General features: G+C 46.5%; 1 protein-coding gene across 1 annotated transcript in view; it reads left to right on the forward strand.

The window, feature by feature from the left end:
- LOC119166998 (uncharacterized) overlaps positions 1 to 15,556 on the forward strand; it is a 398,724-nt gene that overhangs the window by 5,335 nt on the left and 377,833 nt on the right. Inside the window, exon 2 of the mRNA XM_037418400.2 lies at positions 5,794 to 6,576. Within this exon, the coding sequence (XP_037274297.2) occupies positions 5,814 to 6,576 (763 nt within the window). The 5' untranslated portion in view covers positions 5,794 to 5,813. The remainder of the gene's footprint in view (positions 1 to 5,793; positions 6,577 to 15,556) is intronic.

Raw genomic sequence — 15,556 nt, forward strand, 5'->3', positions numbered from 1 at the left:
AGCGGTTAGGGTGTTATCGACCCAAAGGTCATGGGTTTGATCCCGGTCGATCGAGGCGAAATGGTATAAGCCACGTGTCACGTGCCATGTCACGTATATATAGCTATAGAAAATCCTGCGTTGGTGGATGCTGGAATCATCGGCGGATATGGTGGAAACATTAGTGGATATGGTGGCAACTGTAGTGGGCATAATGGCTGATGACGGCGAGAATGGAAAAAAGACGGTGGAAAATGCCGGCTGATGGTGGCGATTCAAAACGTGTTTGGCGGATGGCTTGATTAACAAGCTAGATGACGGTGGTATGCTGGAAGCTTGGTGGATGATGGCGGCATGATGAAAAAGCACATGGCAGTATGTGAAATCACTCATTTGTAGTGTTTCATTCTTGAATGCGCAGAGATATATGTTTGCGGTCAAAAGAAACCAACGCTGCTCATTACGCTTTCTAGCACGTTTATTTTTGTATTCCTTTGGTGTCAACAACGCTTCAACTTTTGTGGAGCGTAGAATATGCGGCTGGGAATATGTTTACATCTCGTGCACGCAGTTACATCAGTTTGACATACACGATGTGTTTTTTTTTTTTGCTGTGATGTTTAGAAGACTAGAAGTGTCACTGTGAACAGTAACAATAAATGTTTTTCATCGGCGTGTTTGTCGACAAATAAATAAGCTCTGGTTCGCAATTGCCCCTTTCAATGCTGGAGCAGCACACAACGGTCACTTGATGTCGCCATGCTAGAAACGCAACTCTGGCAATTCTTGCACACTCTATTGCTCGAGCCGTACTTTTAAGTTAACGAAGTGCGTGCGAATATGCATAAACTTTCACTTTCGACATGCGTCGAGACGAACCCCAGCGAATTTGACTTTCACCCTTCTGTTCTCCATGATTTCCACCAAAGGTTAGTCATACCGACCGAGTCAGCTCAAATGTTATCGGCGCTTCTGGGTTTCAGAATACACAATTTTTACGAGTAAAAATGACAATACAGCACAGCTGTGGCATCATTTACCCTAAACGAAGCCCTTTTTATTGTGTACGGTGTCCGCGCAAGAAGCGACAAACATCGATGCGACGCGCTTGCAGCACTTCCATCAAATGTACGCCTCCCCTCTCCGACAGCCGCCGATCACACTTGCCGGCACTTCACTGGCTCTTATGCGAGAACATAGACTCGTCTATTCGTGTGCTTACTGAACCAATATAATAGCATAATGTTTCTGGCGCACTGCATTCATTTTGGCCAAGCTGTCATGTATTTGTTCCGAATGACAGAGCAACAGTGGTGCGCTGGCACGACTGTGATCTGCGTTGCGCGAAAAACATCACAATCAATTATGTGGGTGTATCAATCGAATGAGCATAGAAGCGTTTTAAAGCCTGAATAGATATCGCCCTTTGGAAGGAGCGAGAAGCAGATAATAAACTTGGCAGTAACCGCCGATAAACTCTACCTGCTCCTCAGTCCACTGATGTCTTTTTTTTTTCTTGCGGTCGTAAATTGTAACAAAAACATAGCGCTATTGCCGTTATCGCAGTGATAATCGTTACAGGCGGCAGTTGTTCGTGTTTATCAAATGTGCAAATTTTAGTAGCAGGGGCAGATCCCGTCCATCTCGAGTGAGCGACGAACAGAAGTTAAACAGTGGCTTTGTGAGTTAATTACTTCTTTAACACCACCTTTGCCAGCAGTTGGCGTGGCGAAGTGGTTAGTGTGGCGTGGCGAAGTGGAAGTATACGGCTGGTATTGTAAGCCGTATGTCAACAAAGAGCGTTAAGGGAAAAGTCAGGGAGGCGGAGAGGATTTACTGGATGGCAGCTATGGAGAAAAAACCGGCTTTGAGTAACTACCGAAAGGGCAAAAATGAAATAAGGAGGGAGGCATTTTACGATAATTCAAGGGGAAGCGCTTTACTGTTTGAAGCGAGATCGGGTTGCCTTAGAACGCGTAGTTATAAAGCAAGATTCAGTAAAGAAGAAGAACAATGCACATGCTGCGGGAAAGATAAGGAAACGGCGGAGCATGTTCTGATTGAATGTGGAGATATCCACCCAGGTGTACGTTTGGGCACGAGCCTACAGGAAGCCTTGGGTTTTAGGGACAACAATGGAAAGCTGAACACACCCGCGATTGAAATAAGTAAGAGACGGTTAGAGTATTGGTGGCAGAAAATTAGAGAGAAAGGACAAAAATAAATATTGGAAAAATAAAATATGGACAGTGTGCCGTAAATGGCAGAGAACTTAAGCTGAAAATTTACCTTTTTTTCCATTAAGATAGAATTTATCGAAGTAGAGGCATTAGGCCAACATAAAAAAAAAAAGTTTTTTTTTTTTTTTTTTTTTGTCGAGCCTGGTGGCATACTTGTCACCACCCCGTTATAAAGGGGACGCTCATAGCATCCATCCATGTGCTCAGATGACATTCCGAAGGTAGCAGGTTTGATTCCGCGCTGTGGTGTCTTCTTTTTTTTTTCACGGCTGCTTTCTACATCGTTTTTTATACAATTATTTTTATTATTTCTTAAGTGGCAGGTCGTCACGCTGGTTCTGACGCTGCTTCGCGCTACAGCATTGCCGGCTCGAGCACGCCATCCACCGTCCGCTCCACCATACGCCACCATACACCATGTGCCACCAACATTTCCACCACCATAATCCACCAAAATGGTGGATGCTGGAATCCACCGTTCCTATGGTGGACGTTTTTTTCAATAGGAGTGCATGTTAAAAAAAAAAAAAACCCTGGATGTCCAAATTTCCGGAGCTCTTCGCTACAGCGTACCTCACAATATTATCGTGTTTTTGAGGCGTTAAAACTGAAATATCAATAGTATTGCTGCTCCTATGCTGACATTGCATGCAAATCAACACAGTGTCAACAGAAGCAGTGCACTTTTAAGTGTCCTTTTTTATTTACTTTTGTTTGCTAGGAATGACGCTCTTTGCTCTCGTGAACTGAGCGCAAACAAAGCAATTAGCTCGGAGCTTTTCCGGACGGCGGCTGCGTCTTTATATTTAGAGTGGCCCAGTCGCGGAGAGGAAAGAGGCCCGGAATGCTTGTCACAAGTAGCGGAGCTACACAAACGCCCAGCTCATGAGCACAACTCTCGAATGTGTGGGACAGCCTAATTAATCCCCCGCTGAGTCGACTGATACGTTGCACGGTTCTGACAGTGCATCCGATGGATCTCCGTCGTAACGTGTAGCCATGTAGCCATGATGCTACTGTGTAGCATGATGTGTAGCCATGATGCTACTACGCGCCCACCGAATCTATGATACATAACACGTCCGTGATGTGACATCACGAGGACATGAAGCACCTGTCAACGCCATCACCCTTGGTGGGGGCAATAAAGACAGAATAGGGTGCATTTCTAGATGTATACGTCAACCAGAGAAAACAAGCGAACAAAAAAAATATACGCATCTCCACGAAGTGAAGGATGGTAAGCGGGCGAAGCCAGATCTTAGGGTCCATGATGTATGCGTTGAAGTCGCTGTCTAGTATAAAGGATTTGTGCTTCGAGGTGTTCTGTCCCTGTTATGATTGATATTAGCCTATTGGTAAACATTTTCTTTTGTCTTACACATGTTACCCGAACGTCGCTCCGTATAATGTAGATTGGTTTACATAAGGTGACACAGAGCCGATGACGAAGCTCGGTCCTAAGGTTCACAATGTCTTCAAGTAGCAAACTAGTACAGAGGGTTTACGCTTCACGGTGTTTTATATTGTTCCATCCCAATTATGATTCTTACCTTGTTACTTGTCTATTGTAAAAATGTTTTTGCGTGTGTGTCTCACATCCGCGCATCTCTCTATGATGGACACAGACGTGGACAGACAAGCCTCGACCCTGCTTCGCCTCCTATAGAAAAATCTTGTATATCAAGGACAGCGCAGCTGTAAAAGATTCAAGGACAGTTCTTACGGCTGCCAGAAGTCCCATTGAAGTATTCTTGCGCATGTAAAGTCGTTCTTGAGTATTTCTCAAACTTGTTTAAGCCATTGTTACGTCTTTCTTGAGACTGGACCTGAAGAGATTCTCAAGCTTGTAGAACTAGACTTTAACGTTGGCCAAAGTCGATATCAAGTCCGACTTCGAAAAAAAAAAGCTTCACTACATCTAGGGGGACTTTTTTCGCTTCACAAAACTTTACTTCGTCTGAGCTTGGTTTACAATTAATTCTGCAGCATCAGCTATATCGGCGAATGCCGGGCGTTTTCACTGATCTTTTTCTGTACGATGTGCGCATGCACCTACAGAGCATACTTCCTGCTTCTCCCCTTTTATAACACAAAAAGAACATTGTAAGCACTTTAAAACTTCATTGTGACACATAAAAATGCTTCATTTTGATTAATAGGATTCATGACCACGGCATTTCGCTAAATACCATAAGCACTGTCATGGTGCATGTTGTTCAAAACGCAGAATATTAGCTTCCTCACACTTTAAAACGATGCGTCTCTTTTACTACCCCTTCAAGTTATTTATGTGCACTGTGCTTACAAATGAGACCTTGCAAAATTGGTATTTACTTAAAGCATTGTTCTAGGTTCACTTGCTGTGCTCATAGTGATTTCATGAAGCATTGCTCTGTTAGGAATGTTTCCGTTCCAGTGTATGTAGCAAAGAATGTATCTATCTGTGGAATGCGGAAATGCTCCTCTTTGTGTTTAGTTGCTGCTTCCAACCACCGGCGAGCTGTGTGAATAACCGCACTGTACGTTATCAGCTGCGTCTTTTTATGCCTTGCATAGTGTCAAGTCGCACAGCCTGCAAAGCCAACATTCTGTTCCCTGTATCCGCAATGCAAAAGTGTACGCTTTGACGTACCAATGCTTTGTCGTCTGCGCTTTTCTATAGAATTTTATCAAATAATAAGCCACGTATAGAAAGCCATAACCACTCGCTTTCCACAAGCAGCGCCGACCGTTCCCGCTTATATATGTTTGAAGCTTGCAGGTGTAGGGCACTGCTTGATTGCACAAACTATATAGCCGCTGCAGCCTGTGTTACAGAGTGATCTTTTGTACGTACAGCACACACAAGGACAAACAAAAAGATAGAATAGATAAGTCCGGCTGTCTCTCCCTGAGAGTACAGGACTGCCCGAGAAAGTTCTAGACTTGCTCGGGTGTGAATGTAGTGCCCAACATACAGTCCGGAGCTTTAACATCAGGTCCAGTTGCAATGTCTTAAGAGAATACTGTGAAAGATCGTAATGGTGAGCAAAGACCCGCACAGGATAGGAAGAGCCACACTACGCCAGACTTCAACAGCTGTTGAAGTCTAGCGTTCTGATTCTCTTTCTATGATCTATCCGAGCCAATATAATGTTTCACGGCACAGTCCGGAGATTGCCACAGACAAACAGTGGAAGAGGCCTATTCGTCCCTCAACTTTTGCCCTTGTGTGCGCTGTACGCATAGGAGATCACGCCTACCCCAACTCGGCCAAGCCCTGTAGCAAGTTATCTGCGTCAGCCGGCAGTCTTTGCACGATCCGTTAGTGGCATGCGGCGGCGACGACCGCGTAGTGGCGAGCGGCCATCTTAGCTCCCACGGGGCCCCAAACACCGTGTTTGTCGCCCAGGTGGTTCCGGTATGGGCAATCGTCAGGGGCGCGGCGCCGGTCGCGTTGGCGAGTCGCCCGGCAAAGAGGGCGCCGGTCGAGCCCCCGAGGCGCCAGATTCGTCGTCGCCGCTGCCGCCGCTGCCGCCGCAACCCCAACCGCAACAACAACAACAATCTGTGGTTGAAAACCCTGCCGCAGACGGTCACGGGGAGGAGGACATGGCCTCTTCATGGCAGCAGCAGCAGAAGGAGCTCCACCAGCAGCAGCGGGAGCTGGAGCAGCAACAACAGAGGCGCCTTCAGGAGCAGCTAGCCGCTGCTCGCAGTGCCTCGGCCGTCCCGCCGACGCCACCACAGCAGCGTCCGGCGTCTTCGACGCCGTCGCCTCGCCAGCCGCCGTCTCCGGCCGGTGTGCGCGTCCTCGAGGTCAAGGCCGATGTCTGGAAGCCACCTGGCCCCGGTACCTGGACCCCGCCCCAGCAGCAGCAGCAGCCATCGCCCCAGTTCCACAAGCATGTCCAGTTCCAGACGCCTCCCTACACGGGACAAGACGGTCCTCCGACGATGCACAGACCCCAGCCGTCGCCTTCTCCTAAGCCATACAGACCGCCTCCAGGCGCCGCGGCTGGTGCTAGTCAAGTCCACTATGACCAACCGTGGACCTCGACTCCGCAGGCTTCACCACGGCCTCAGCCCTCGCCGCGACTTGGTGTGCAGCAGCAGCAGCAGCACCCGGTGCAGCTAACGATCTTGACGACTCCGAACGTAACGACATCGACCGGCGGTGGTGCGCCGAGTCCTCGCCGCGTGCCGCTGGACGTGGTGCCTCAACCATCGGGCCAGCGGGTGTGGGCCGAGGAGCCCATTTGCGAGTACGTGGAACCCGGAGGCCCCAGCCTGGCCCAGCAGATCGCCCAGCAGTCGCAGGATTACGTGGACGAGAAGGAGCTCGAGTACCGTCTCGCCATCCAGCAGCTGCAGAGTGAGTGACGTACACCTGCACGTGTTTCTCATAATTATCTTCTTAAAGGGCAACTACAAAAACGTGCCATTTTATCTGAAATCACCGTAAGTGAATGCATGTAAACAATTCAAAGAATCTCGGTAACGACGCAGGAGTGGTAACGATACAGTTGTGTTCTCAGTAGCCTATGAATACATCCCGTGGTATACTAGAAGACTACGCGTGCATCATCTGGTTGTCACTGTCACATGCGGAGGGCGCACTGGAACGCTTGACGCTGCGTCTACTCGGGTGCAAGCGTTGCTCATAGACGCTACTTTGTCCTCGATGGTAGTGACAAAGAATGCACAACCCCCTCGCATGGCGTGTCCTCTCAAGCAGTTCAGCGCACCAGGAGTCACGAACGTCGTGATTAATGTAGCGTCGGTGACAATTTGGTAACATCGCTGTCTCGGCCGCCAACTGAGCCTCTCTTCCAAGTCGCTGTACTCTGGTCAAGGCAGGCCACCTGCGAGATTTTTTAGGGATTCGGGTATACCTTTTGATCAGCCGTTCTAGGTCATGTCCCAATAGATTAAGCGGCTTCAATAGCGACATCTTGCAGTCTCATCACAAACGAATATATTTCTGCTAGCTTTCCGTGGCAGTGCATCACATAATGCGAACGTGACAAGCTTCCTAACATGCACTCGATTTGAAACTAGGTTGTTTTTATGCAGCCTAAAATATTGTTGCAGCTGGCCTTGATAGCATATGACACGATTGGCGCACTCTCGTGTAGCCCTGTGCATTAATTTAACTCTTAAGAAATGACCTCGGGCTGACAAGTATAACCAAGTGATCGGCGTTAATTTGTGACATCTCTGCGTAGCAATGACAAGAATGTCGACGGTCTTCGATGCTAGTGACATCATCGAGCATTTCTTACCGAGGTACTATGCTATAAGCTAATTAATAGACCCGTATTCGCATACCAACCTCAACCTTAATTACCTCGAGTTTTCCTCATCGGTTTCAAGCTGCTATTGTGCTTGCTTGGCAAAAATATAGGCTAGTATACATGAACCAATCCCGTTGTTAGATTTTACCCTGTTACCATCCTTGTGCCCTTATAACGCACGTAGAGTGTACAAGAACTTGAGGAAAACGTGAGGTAAGGGTAAGGTTGGTTTATGATTACGGGCAAGAGATACGACTCAATTTCCTCTACGGATCATCTCGCTTGTCTTAAGGTATCACAAACACGTCTCTTTTATTCTCGCTGATAGAACGCCCAAGAGTCAATGTCTATAGCCAAATGTCTCGCTGCGTTAATGAAGTGTTCGCCCGCATTTTAATTCCCCCTCCCAATCATTCTTGACCACAGATAAGGATGTTGACTCACTCGGTATAGCGAAGAGAGAGAGCAAACGATCGTTACTCTGGAAAAGGGAACTTTTTGGCAGCAGGACGCATTGTCTTAGCTTACCTTTAAGGTGTGACAACTGCTGTTCAGGTTACGAGTCAAGTGTTTGGATAGAAATGGGCCTCATCAATAGCTCATTTTTTCTTGCCTTAAGGTCACCACAAGGGATCGCTATTCAGCCACCTTTTAGGAGGAACTCTTACTTTTTGGTTTAGATGGAATCGTTTTATAAAACACTGAGCCTTGTTTTATAACTACAGCAATTATATTCAGCGTGTAATGCATGACAGAACTGTGCTACCCGGGTCAAACAATTAAGCTTCGCTGCTACGTGTAAATTTCTTGTAGATGAACTTTGATTCGCGAAATAGGGAATTGAGTGCTTCGACGGTTGATGGAAATGAGGACACCATATTGGCGTTGTCGAGACGCTGGAGGGAGTTTTTAGTCGTCGGTGGTTGCATAGATGAGTGACTCTTTAGGTTAAATGCCATACACTGAAGCACTACTTTACTACATGACCCAGATTAATCATGACTCCCAGGAGGTCTTTGACTTCTCTTACTTGTTCTTAAATGTACAAGATACACTAGCGGTCCTCATCTAAATGCGGCCGCCACGTCCGGTGCCGAACTCGCAACATCGAACGTGTACCACCGTATAGATATTAGTTGGCTACCCCTTCGCGTACCAGTGCTTGAAAGTGCTGGTCCGGGAGATGAGCGAGGGGAAAACTATAGTTCAAATTTAAACCGCTACACTAAATCTTCGTCTTAACGTGTGCATTGTCGCTGAGTGACTCTGATGATCCTCAAAGCGGCGTAGCTGTTAGGGGCGTGGTGTTACATATATATATATATATATATATATATATATATATATATATATATATACATATATATATATATATATATATATATATATATATATATATATATATATATATATATATATATATATATATATATATATATATATATATATATATATATATAATGAGATCTAACAGACAGTAATGCCAAGGAATGTACAGTGGAAGTTATTAGAAACAATGCAATGTAACTAAGAAGAAAGAAAAGTGGATGAAAAAAGGAGCAGGAATCGAACCTACGACCTTCGAATAACGCGTTCGATGCTCTCGAACGAAGGTCGTAGGTTCGATTCCTGCTCACGGCTGGTTATTTTTTCATCCACTTTTCTTTCTTATTTACATTCCATTGGTTCTAATAACTTCCCCTGTACATTCCTTGGCATTACTGTCTGTTAGATGTCATTAATATTGTGTTAAAACACGGAAAAACGAGCTCTTAGGTATAAACTTCTTATATATATATATATATATATATATGCGTTCGCCACCCGCCATCCGTCATATCTGCGTGGGATGCCACCCGTTCGTTTATTAATATCTCATGAACCGAGGTCACGCCGGAGGGGCGCCTCATATTGATGTAGATAGCTGCCAAGTTGTTCCCGTTCCCTGCCAAAAAATGATAACGCCAGATGTATCAACCTCTCAGCAAATATTAGCGAGCATCCCTCGCATTACCTACCGCATAAAGAAGAGACGGTGTTCGCGTGAATGTTCTTGTGTCATAAACTATTATCCGGAAGTCTTGAAACCGGTTAGTAGTCACTTGCGACAGTGGTTGACCTGACGGCGAGCAGCGCTCATTAGTGAAAATTTTAGGGGTTCGATCGCAGGACGATTCCCCCCTCCCCCCAACGCGCTCGGCTGCACGTGGGACATCATCTAAAGACGTTATATTCCATCTGATAAGCTATGCCCTCCTGTGACGCTGTGATTACGTTGTCGACGAAGCTTGCAGCACTAAAACGGACGGGCACACTGCAAATTGAATAAAAATGCATCACCGATTAGCTCGGCTATCAGTATTGCTGTAACCATTACATCAGACTTCAGTGCCATGTAGGCCCATATTTTAAATCCTGCCTACGGTACGTTCTTGACATTTTTATTTGTGTGTGTGTTTATCTATTGTGCGTGTGGAATCCTGTGACGTAACTATATCTTACTCTCGTGCGCACGTGTGTGTTGCGCTTGTGACGTCACCAGTGGATGGATACACCCTGCCAGTCAGTCGTCGTTAAGGGTGGCCAGAAGGCGAGTACAGCAACTTGAACTGGTACTGCACATGACGGAAATCGAGAAACAGCAGAGCAGAATATGCTCTGCTGTTTCTAATAGGGAAATGGCATCGGAGAGGAAAACGCGGCCCCTGTCGCTTAGTAACTCCCGAGGTGCTCCATGCCTTAAAACCAGTTTTTGCAGTATGAAACATGCAACGTCTTTTGCGGTAGCACAAGGTAAAGCAGCTGTTTCAGCGTACCGCATTAGGTGGTCGATAGCGACAATGACCCGGTGGTTGCTACTCGAAGTATAGGGAAGCGAATCGTAAAGGTCGATTCCAACACGATCGAAATGTCGTGTTGGACATGGCAACGGCTGCAAGGGACCAGTGGTATGTTGAGCGGGCATCTTGCGTCGCTGGCACGTAAGGCAGGACCTGACGTAACGGCGAACGAAACGGTACATATCGCGCCAGTAGTACGGCCGTATATTGCAGGTATAGCGCAATGTCCTCTTGCGCTATACCAGTTCAAATACGACGAACCGACTCGCCCAAATCTTCAACACCTGGGGACTACAGTAACGCGGCGCGCATTGGAAAAACGTGGGCGTCGGAAGACGGCGGTGACCGGCGGCCCAAGCAGCCAACTCTCAGACCAGCTTGTCTCTATATACCCCTCCCAACTTGGCACGCAGTGCGCTGTCCCCAAGGGTCACCCTATATATGCATTGGGGCGGCTAAAACGCGTGCCTCGCTTGCGAACGCGTTCGCCGGCCAAGACCCGGAGATGGCGTGGCCGGAGAGTGTTTCCCACGTCGCCGTCGAAAGCTCGCAGCCTCGCCCACCGCTCTTCTCGACTACGCCGGAAAAGCTGAGCCTATGGCTGGCCGGTGTCTTCTCTCTCTCCCACTGTCGTCGTGGAGAGGCTATTTGGAGAGGTCCTAAGTCGGCGTCCGGCTCAGGCTATACTTAGACAACACCCCTCGCCCACCCGTCCTCCCCGTACTTCCACCAGTACGCAGTGCCTGTCGGTGCAGGCAACAAGGCGCCGCAAAATAAATAAGGACTGAACCAGGAGAAAAAGACGAATAAAAACATCTGGAAAGTGAGGCGACAAAGTGCTATATACTTCAGTATGAGCCACAGACACTGGCGTTAAACCTTTCAGACGCCACCTATGAAGAACTGCCTGTCAATCCGGTGCTCAATATTCCTTTCGAACGAACGACAAAAAAAAAAAAAAGCCACGATACGTATATTATTCAGTTTTATGATCATCAAAATTAACTTGTAATTAAGTATCTGCATATTCATATGCGACGACTCACCGAACACGGTATAGTCCTTTCGACAGATTGATCAAGCGGTGCAGTACACTTCTAAACGGTGTTAAACGAATGTTCGTTTATTACGCAGGGATCGAGGTCGATTCTCCGAAACCTCCACGTACCGTGACCTTATAGTTCAATTCTTCGAAACTTCAATGTATCGTGACCTTAGCTATACTATTCAACACAACTGGCAAGATCAAGTGGTGTGTACACAATTCCGTACAAAGCGGCTCGATGTATTGAATGACCGTTACTGCGGCCCCTCTAATGGGCGGACGTGGCATTCTTACGTAAAACAACAGTACACGTTCCGCGAATATGCATCCAGTGTCGATTGCGTTTGTATTGAGAGCGTATAAAGTGGACGTCAGTAAACGCTGTCGCGCTTAAGGCGGCTGGGAAGAGTAAAGACCATTTATTTATTTATTTATTTATTTATTTATTTATTTATTTATTTATTTATTTATTTATTTATTTATTTATTTATTTATTTGTATACTCGCAATGACCAGCGGTTATCCTGTCTGCGCGCTACATGCCCGGCCCATGTCCATTTCCTCTTCTTGATTTCAGCTATGATATCATTAACCCCCGTTTGTCCCCTAATCCACTGTGCTCTCTTCTTGTCTCTTAAGGTTACACCTACCATTTTTTTTTCCGTTGCTCGCTGCGTCGCCCTCAATTTAAGCTGAACCCTCTTTGTAAGTCTCCAGGTTTCTGCTCCGTAGCTAAGTACCGGCAAGATACAGCTGTTATATACCTTCCTCTTGAGGGAAAGTGGCAATCTACCTGTCATAATTTGAGAGTGCTTGGCAAATGTGCTCCACCCCATTCTTGTTCTTCTAGTTACTTCAATCTCGTGGTTCGGCTCCGCGGTTATTACCTGCCCTAAGTAGGCAGTCTTTTACAACTTGAAGCTAGTGCACTATTACCTATCTCGAAGCGCTGCTCTTTTCCGAACTGTATTCCCGGAGAAGGCAAGCGGGTTAGGGGGAGACAGAAGGTTAGGTGGGCAGACGAGATTAAGAAGTTTGCGGGTATAAATTGGCAGCAGCAAGCAGAGGACCGGGTTAACTGGCGGAACATGGGAGAGGCCTTTGTCCTGCAGTAGACGTAGTCAGGCTGATGATGATGATACTCTTAAGACCCAGAGGGTGTTACAGATGGGGCGGGTACAATATGAGCGCGGCGAAAATGATATTGACAGCAGAAAAGCAAATACAACAAATCACAATAGTTAGAAAAGAAGAAAAAAGAAGAAAAAAAAGAAAACAAAGAGCATTAGAATGTAGTTCCACTATAAAATGTTCGGAAACTGCCGACTTGAACAGGCCATTGCGTGGAACACAATGGTTTTTCCTCTTATGTCGCTTACAGAAACATCTCTTGACGTATTGCGGGCTTCTTATTGCTTTCGATTGCAGTGTATGTATAGAAAAAGTACAATGATCGCAACTATACGGAACTCATTCAATGCATTTCAATAGGTAGTTGCCGATAAGCATGAACAGTTTACACCCTACGGAGATTTTACGACCTTTGTACACTATTTAATTGACACGCTATTGAAAGTTACATTTTCCTGGCAGTTTACAACCCATCGATGGGTCTGACTGTACCTGCAGTACAGTTTACGTGTTGTGGACATGTTTCACGCTGTGGTTACACACTGATCTTACATGCTTTGGTTATACGCAATGGACAGCACATATTCTGGGACTGTTCTCGCTACGATGTGCTGGGAAAATCAGTCGCTTTAGCTCGCATAGATCACAGACCAATGACGGCGGAAATAATTCCGGAATGTCGTCCTTATAGAGGTCGTCACGGGTAAAGGCGACGAACGTAGAAGGCAATGCTCAATTTCTTGAAGATAATAAACCTCCATGGGTAATTACAGACTAACGTCGTTATCGCAGCTGTTAAGTGTTCGGCTTTGTGTTTGCCTGCTCTCCCTTCTGTCCCTCCCTTTTTCTACATATTTTAAACTCACCCATCCCTTTCTCCAGTGTAGCGTAGCATACCAGTCCTTCCAGACAGGTCAACAACCCTGACCTTCATTTATGGCGCCCTTCCTTCCTTCCTTCCTTCCTTCCTTCCTTCCTTCCTTCCTTCCTTCCTTCCTTCCTTCCTTCCTTCCTTCCTTCCTTCCTTCCTTCCTTCCTTTCTTCATTCCTTCCTCAGTAATGCCCACTCAAGGAGGATTAGGCTGCTTGTGCCCGCTGTATCATATTTGGTACATTAAATATAATACCTCAATAAAGCTACTATACGTGTCATGACAAACAGCTATTGCAGATTTGACATGTTATGGAGAAGGTACAGTGATTTCCTGTTATACGACAGTAATTAGTTATTTGCAATTATTACTAATTTAAGTTATGCCTCAATCAAAATTTTCATTCATACTTTTCTCAAAGTGATCTGTACAAGAAGAGTAAGAACAGTCGGCGTTTTCTAGCAATTTTTCTTAAGGCATAACTGTTCGTGGGCATTACAGAGTAAATAAAACAATAATACAACATAAAAAATAAAACGTATAGAAGGACAAGAGAAGGACTAAAGAGATTTAAAACTGCCGCAAACCCGCCTGGGTGACTTCTGAATCTGGAGTTGTAGGAGGGGCAAGGAAGGATCAGTCTTCCGCTGTCGAGAGAACGTCAGGGTTCGTCCGAGACGGTAATTCGGGAAGCCCAACGCCGTCCAACCCCACACACGCGCGCTCTAGCGTGGAGGCAACACCGACTTCCAAGCTCGCTGCACGAAAGCAGTGACGTCATAGAAAGCAAGTAGCTCGTGCCAGCTAGAAGAACCGGACAAAATGGGTTCTGGTTCTATTGCTGCGCGCGTTCGCGGCCGAAGCTTTAGTTCCAAATCTTAAAACCCGCCGAGTGCGGCAGCGTCCGCGGTTTTCGTGACGTAGACGCGAGCGTTCGAACGTCACCTCTGCGACTCTTTTCACTCTGTTGGCTGTCTTCCAAGCCGACAATGCTTGACGACTCCGCCGCAGTTGGCTGCCGTCGAACCTACCAATACCCAAGCACCATAAAAATTTCGTTACGAACAGGTTGCATGAAAGAAAAAAAAATCATGCCACATCCACGAATCCCATGATGATTGAGGAGCTGGCTCGAAGAAAATAGGAAAGCCCGTGAATCCTCCGTACAAATTCTTGCACCGTCATATATATTGATTTAGATTTTCTGATGCACTAACGTGACCTTAATACCGCATACTTTACTATCACTTGGCATCACTTTATTTTTTATTTTTTTTATTTAATAATACTGTCAACCCTCGCTTAAGGGTCAGCATCCATCCGTCCGTCTGCCGCCGAATAAAAAAGAAGCGCCCCAAAAGAGAGAGAATAAAACGCTCATTCGGTTTTCTGCGCGAGTAGATCGGTGAGTGCGATTCTTGACCGGGATTCCATTGGCGCGCGCCAAACGCGAGCACTTTATGTAGGCGCGTCATCTAGGGAACATTCTTGAAATCAGAGTAACAGTGGTGCCTCTAGCGGTCGCCCCTGGGACTAAGGTTACGGCATAGTACTTCACCCCAGCTCAAATGGACCCTGAAATGGTTTTGAGGATTTTTTACAAACACATTGGGCTCTTAGACCAAGTCCCATAGGTGAGTTAGAGAGTGATTTGAGCTCTCTGCGTAGACTGCGTCATTTAATACAACGCTTTGAAGCTGCGAATCACTCCAGATCACCGCGACTCTGCCAAACGCGTATTCAACCGCCCATGGGGGCTGACGTCAGTGGGGCTGAGCGACCGCCCACTGACTGACGTCAGTGGGGCTGAGCGACACGCTCAGCCCCACTGACGTCATTGTTTCCAGCTGATCTGATTGGCTGTGGAACGCGCAGCACAGACTGCTAATATCTGATCGGTGGTATAGATTTACGCGTATGCGCGGTCTCATGCCACGTCATGACGCAGGCGCCGTGAAGGCGGAGCTTAAGTCCCGAGCGTTCGAGGCAAGAGTTGAAGGCAGTTGATGGTGAAAAGCGGAGTGGAAGAGGAGTGTATTTTTTTATTACTCGTAGTTCCGTTCATAATGGGTGTTTAGATTGAACTCTCGTACCAATGATTTGCTCCGGTAGTGGTCTAATGAAAAACGAAATGTGAAAAATTCGTTTCAGGGGCCCTCTAAAGGGACAC

The sequence above is a fragment of the Rhipicephalus microplus genome, chromosome 6, assembly GCF_043290135.1.
Source record: "Rhipicephalus microplus isolate Deutch F79 chromosome 6, USDA_Rmic, whole genome shotgun sequence".
Taxonomy (NCBI): Eukaryota; Metazoa; Arthropoda; class Arachnida; order Ixodida; family Ixodidae; genus Rhipicephalus; species Rhipicephalus microplus.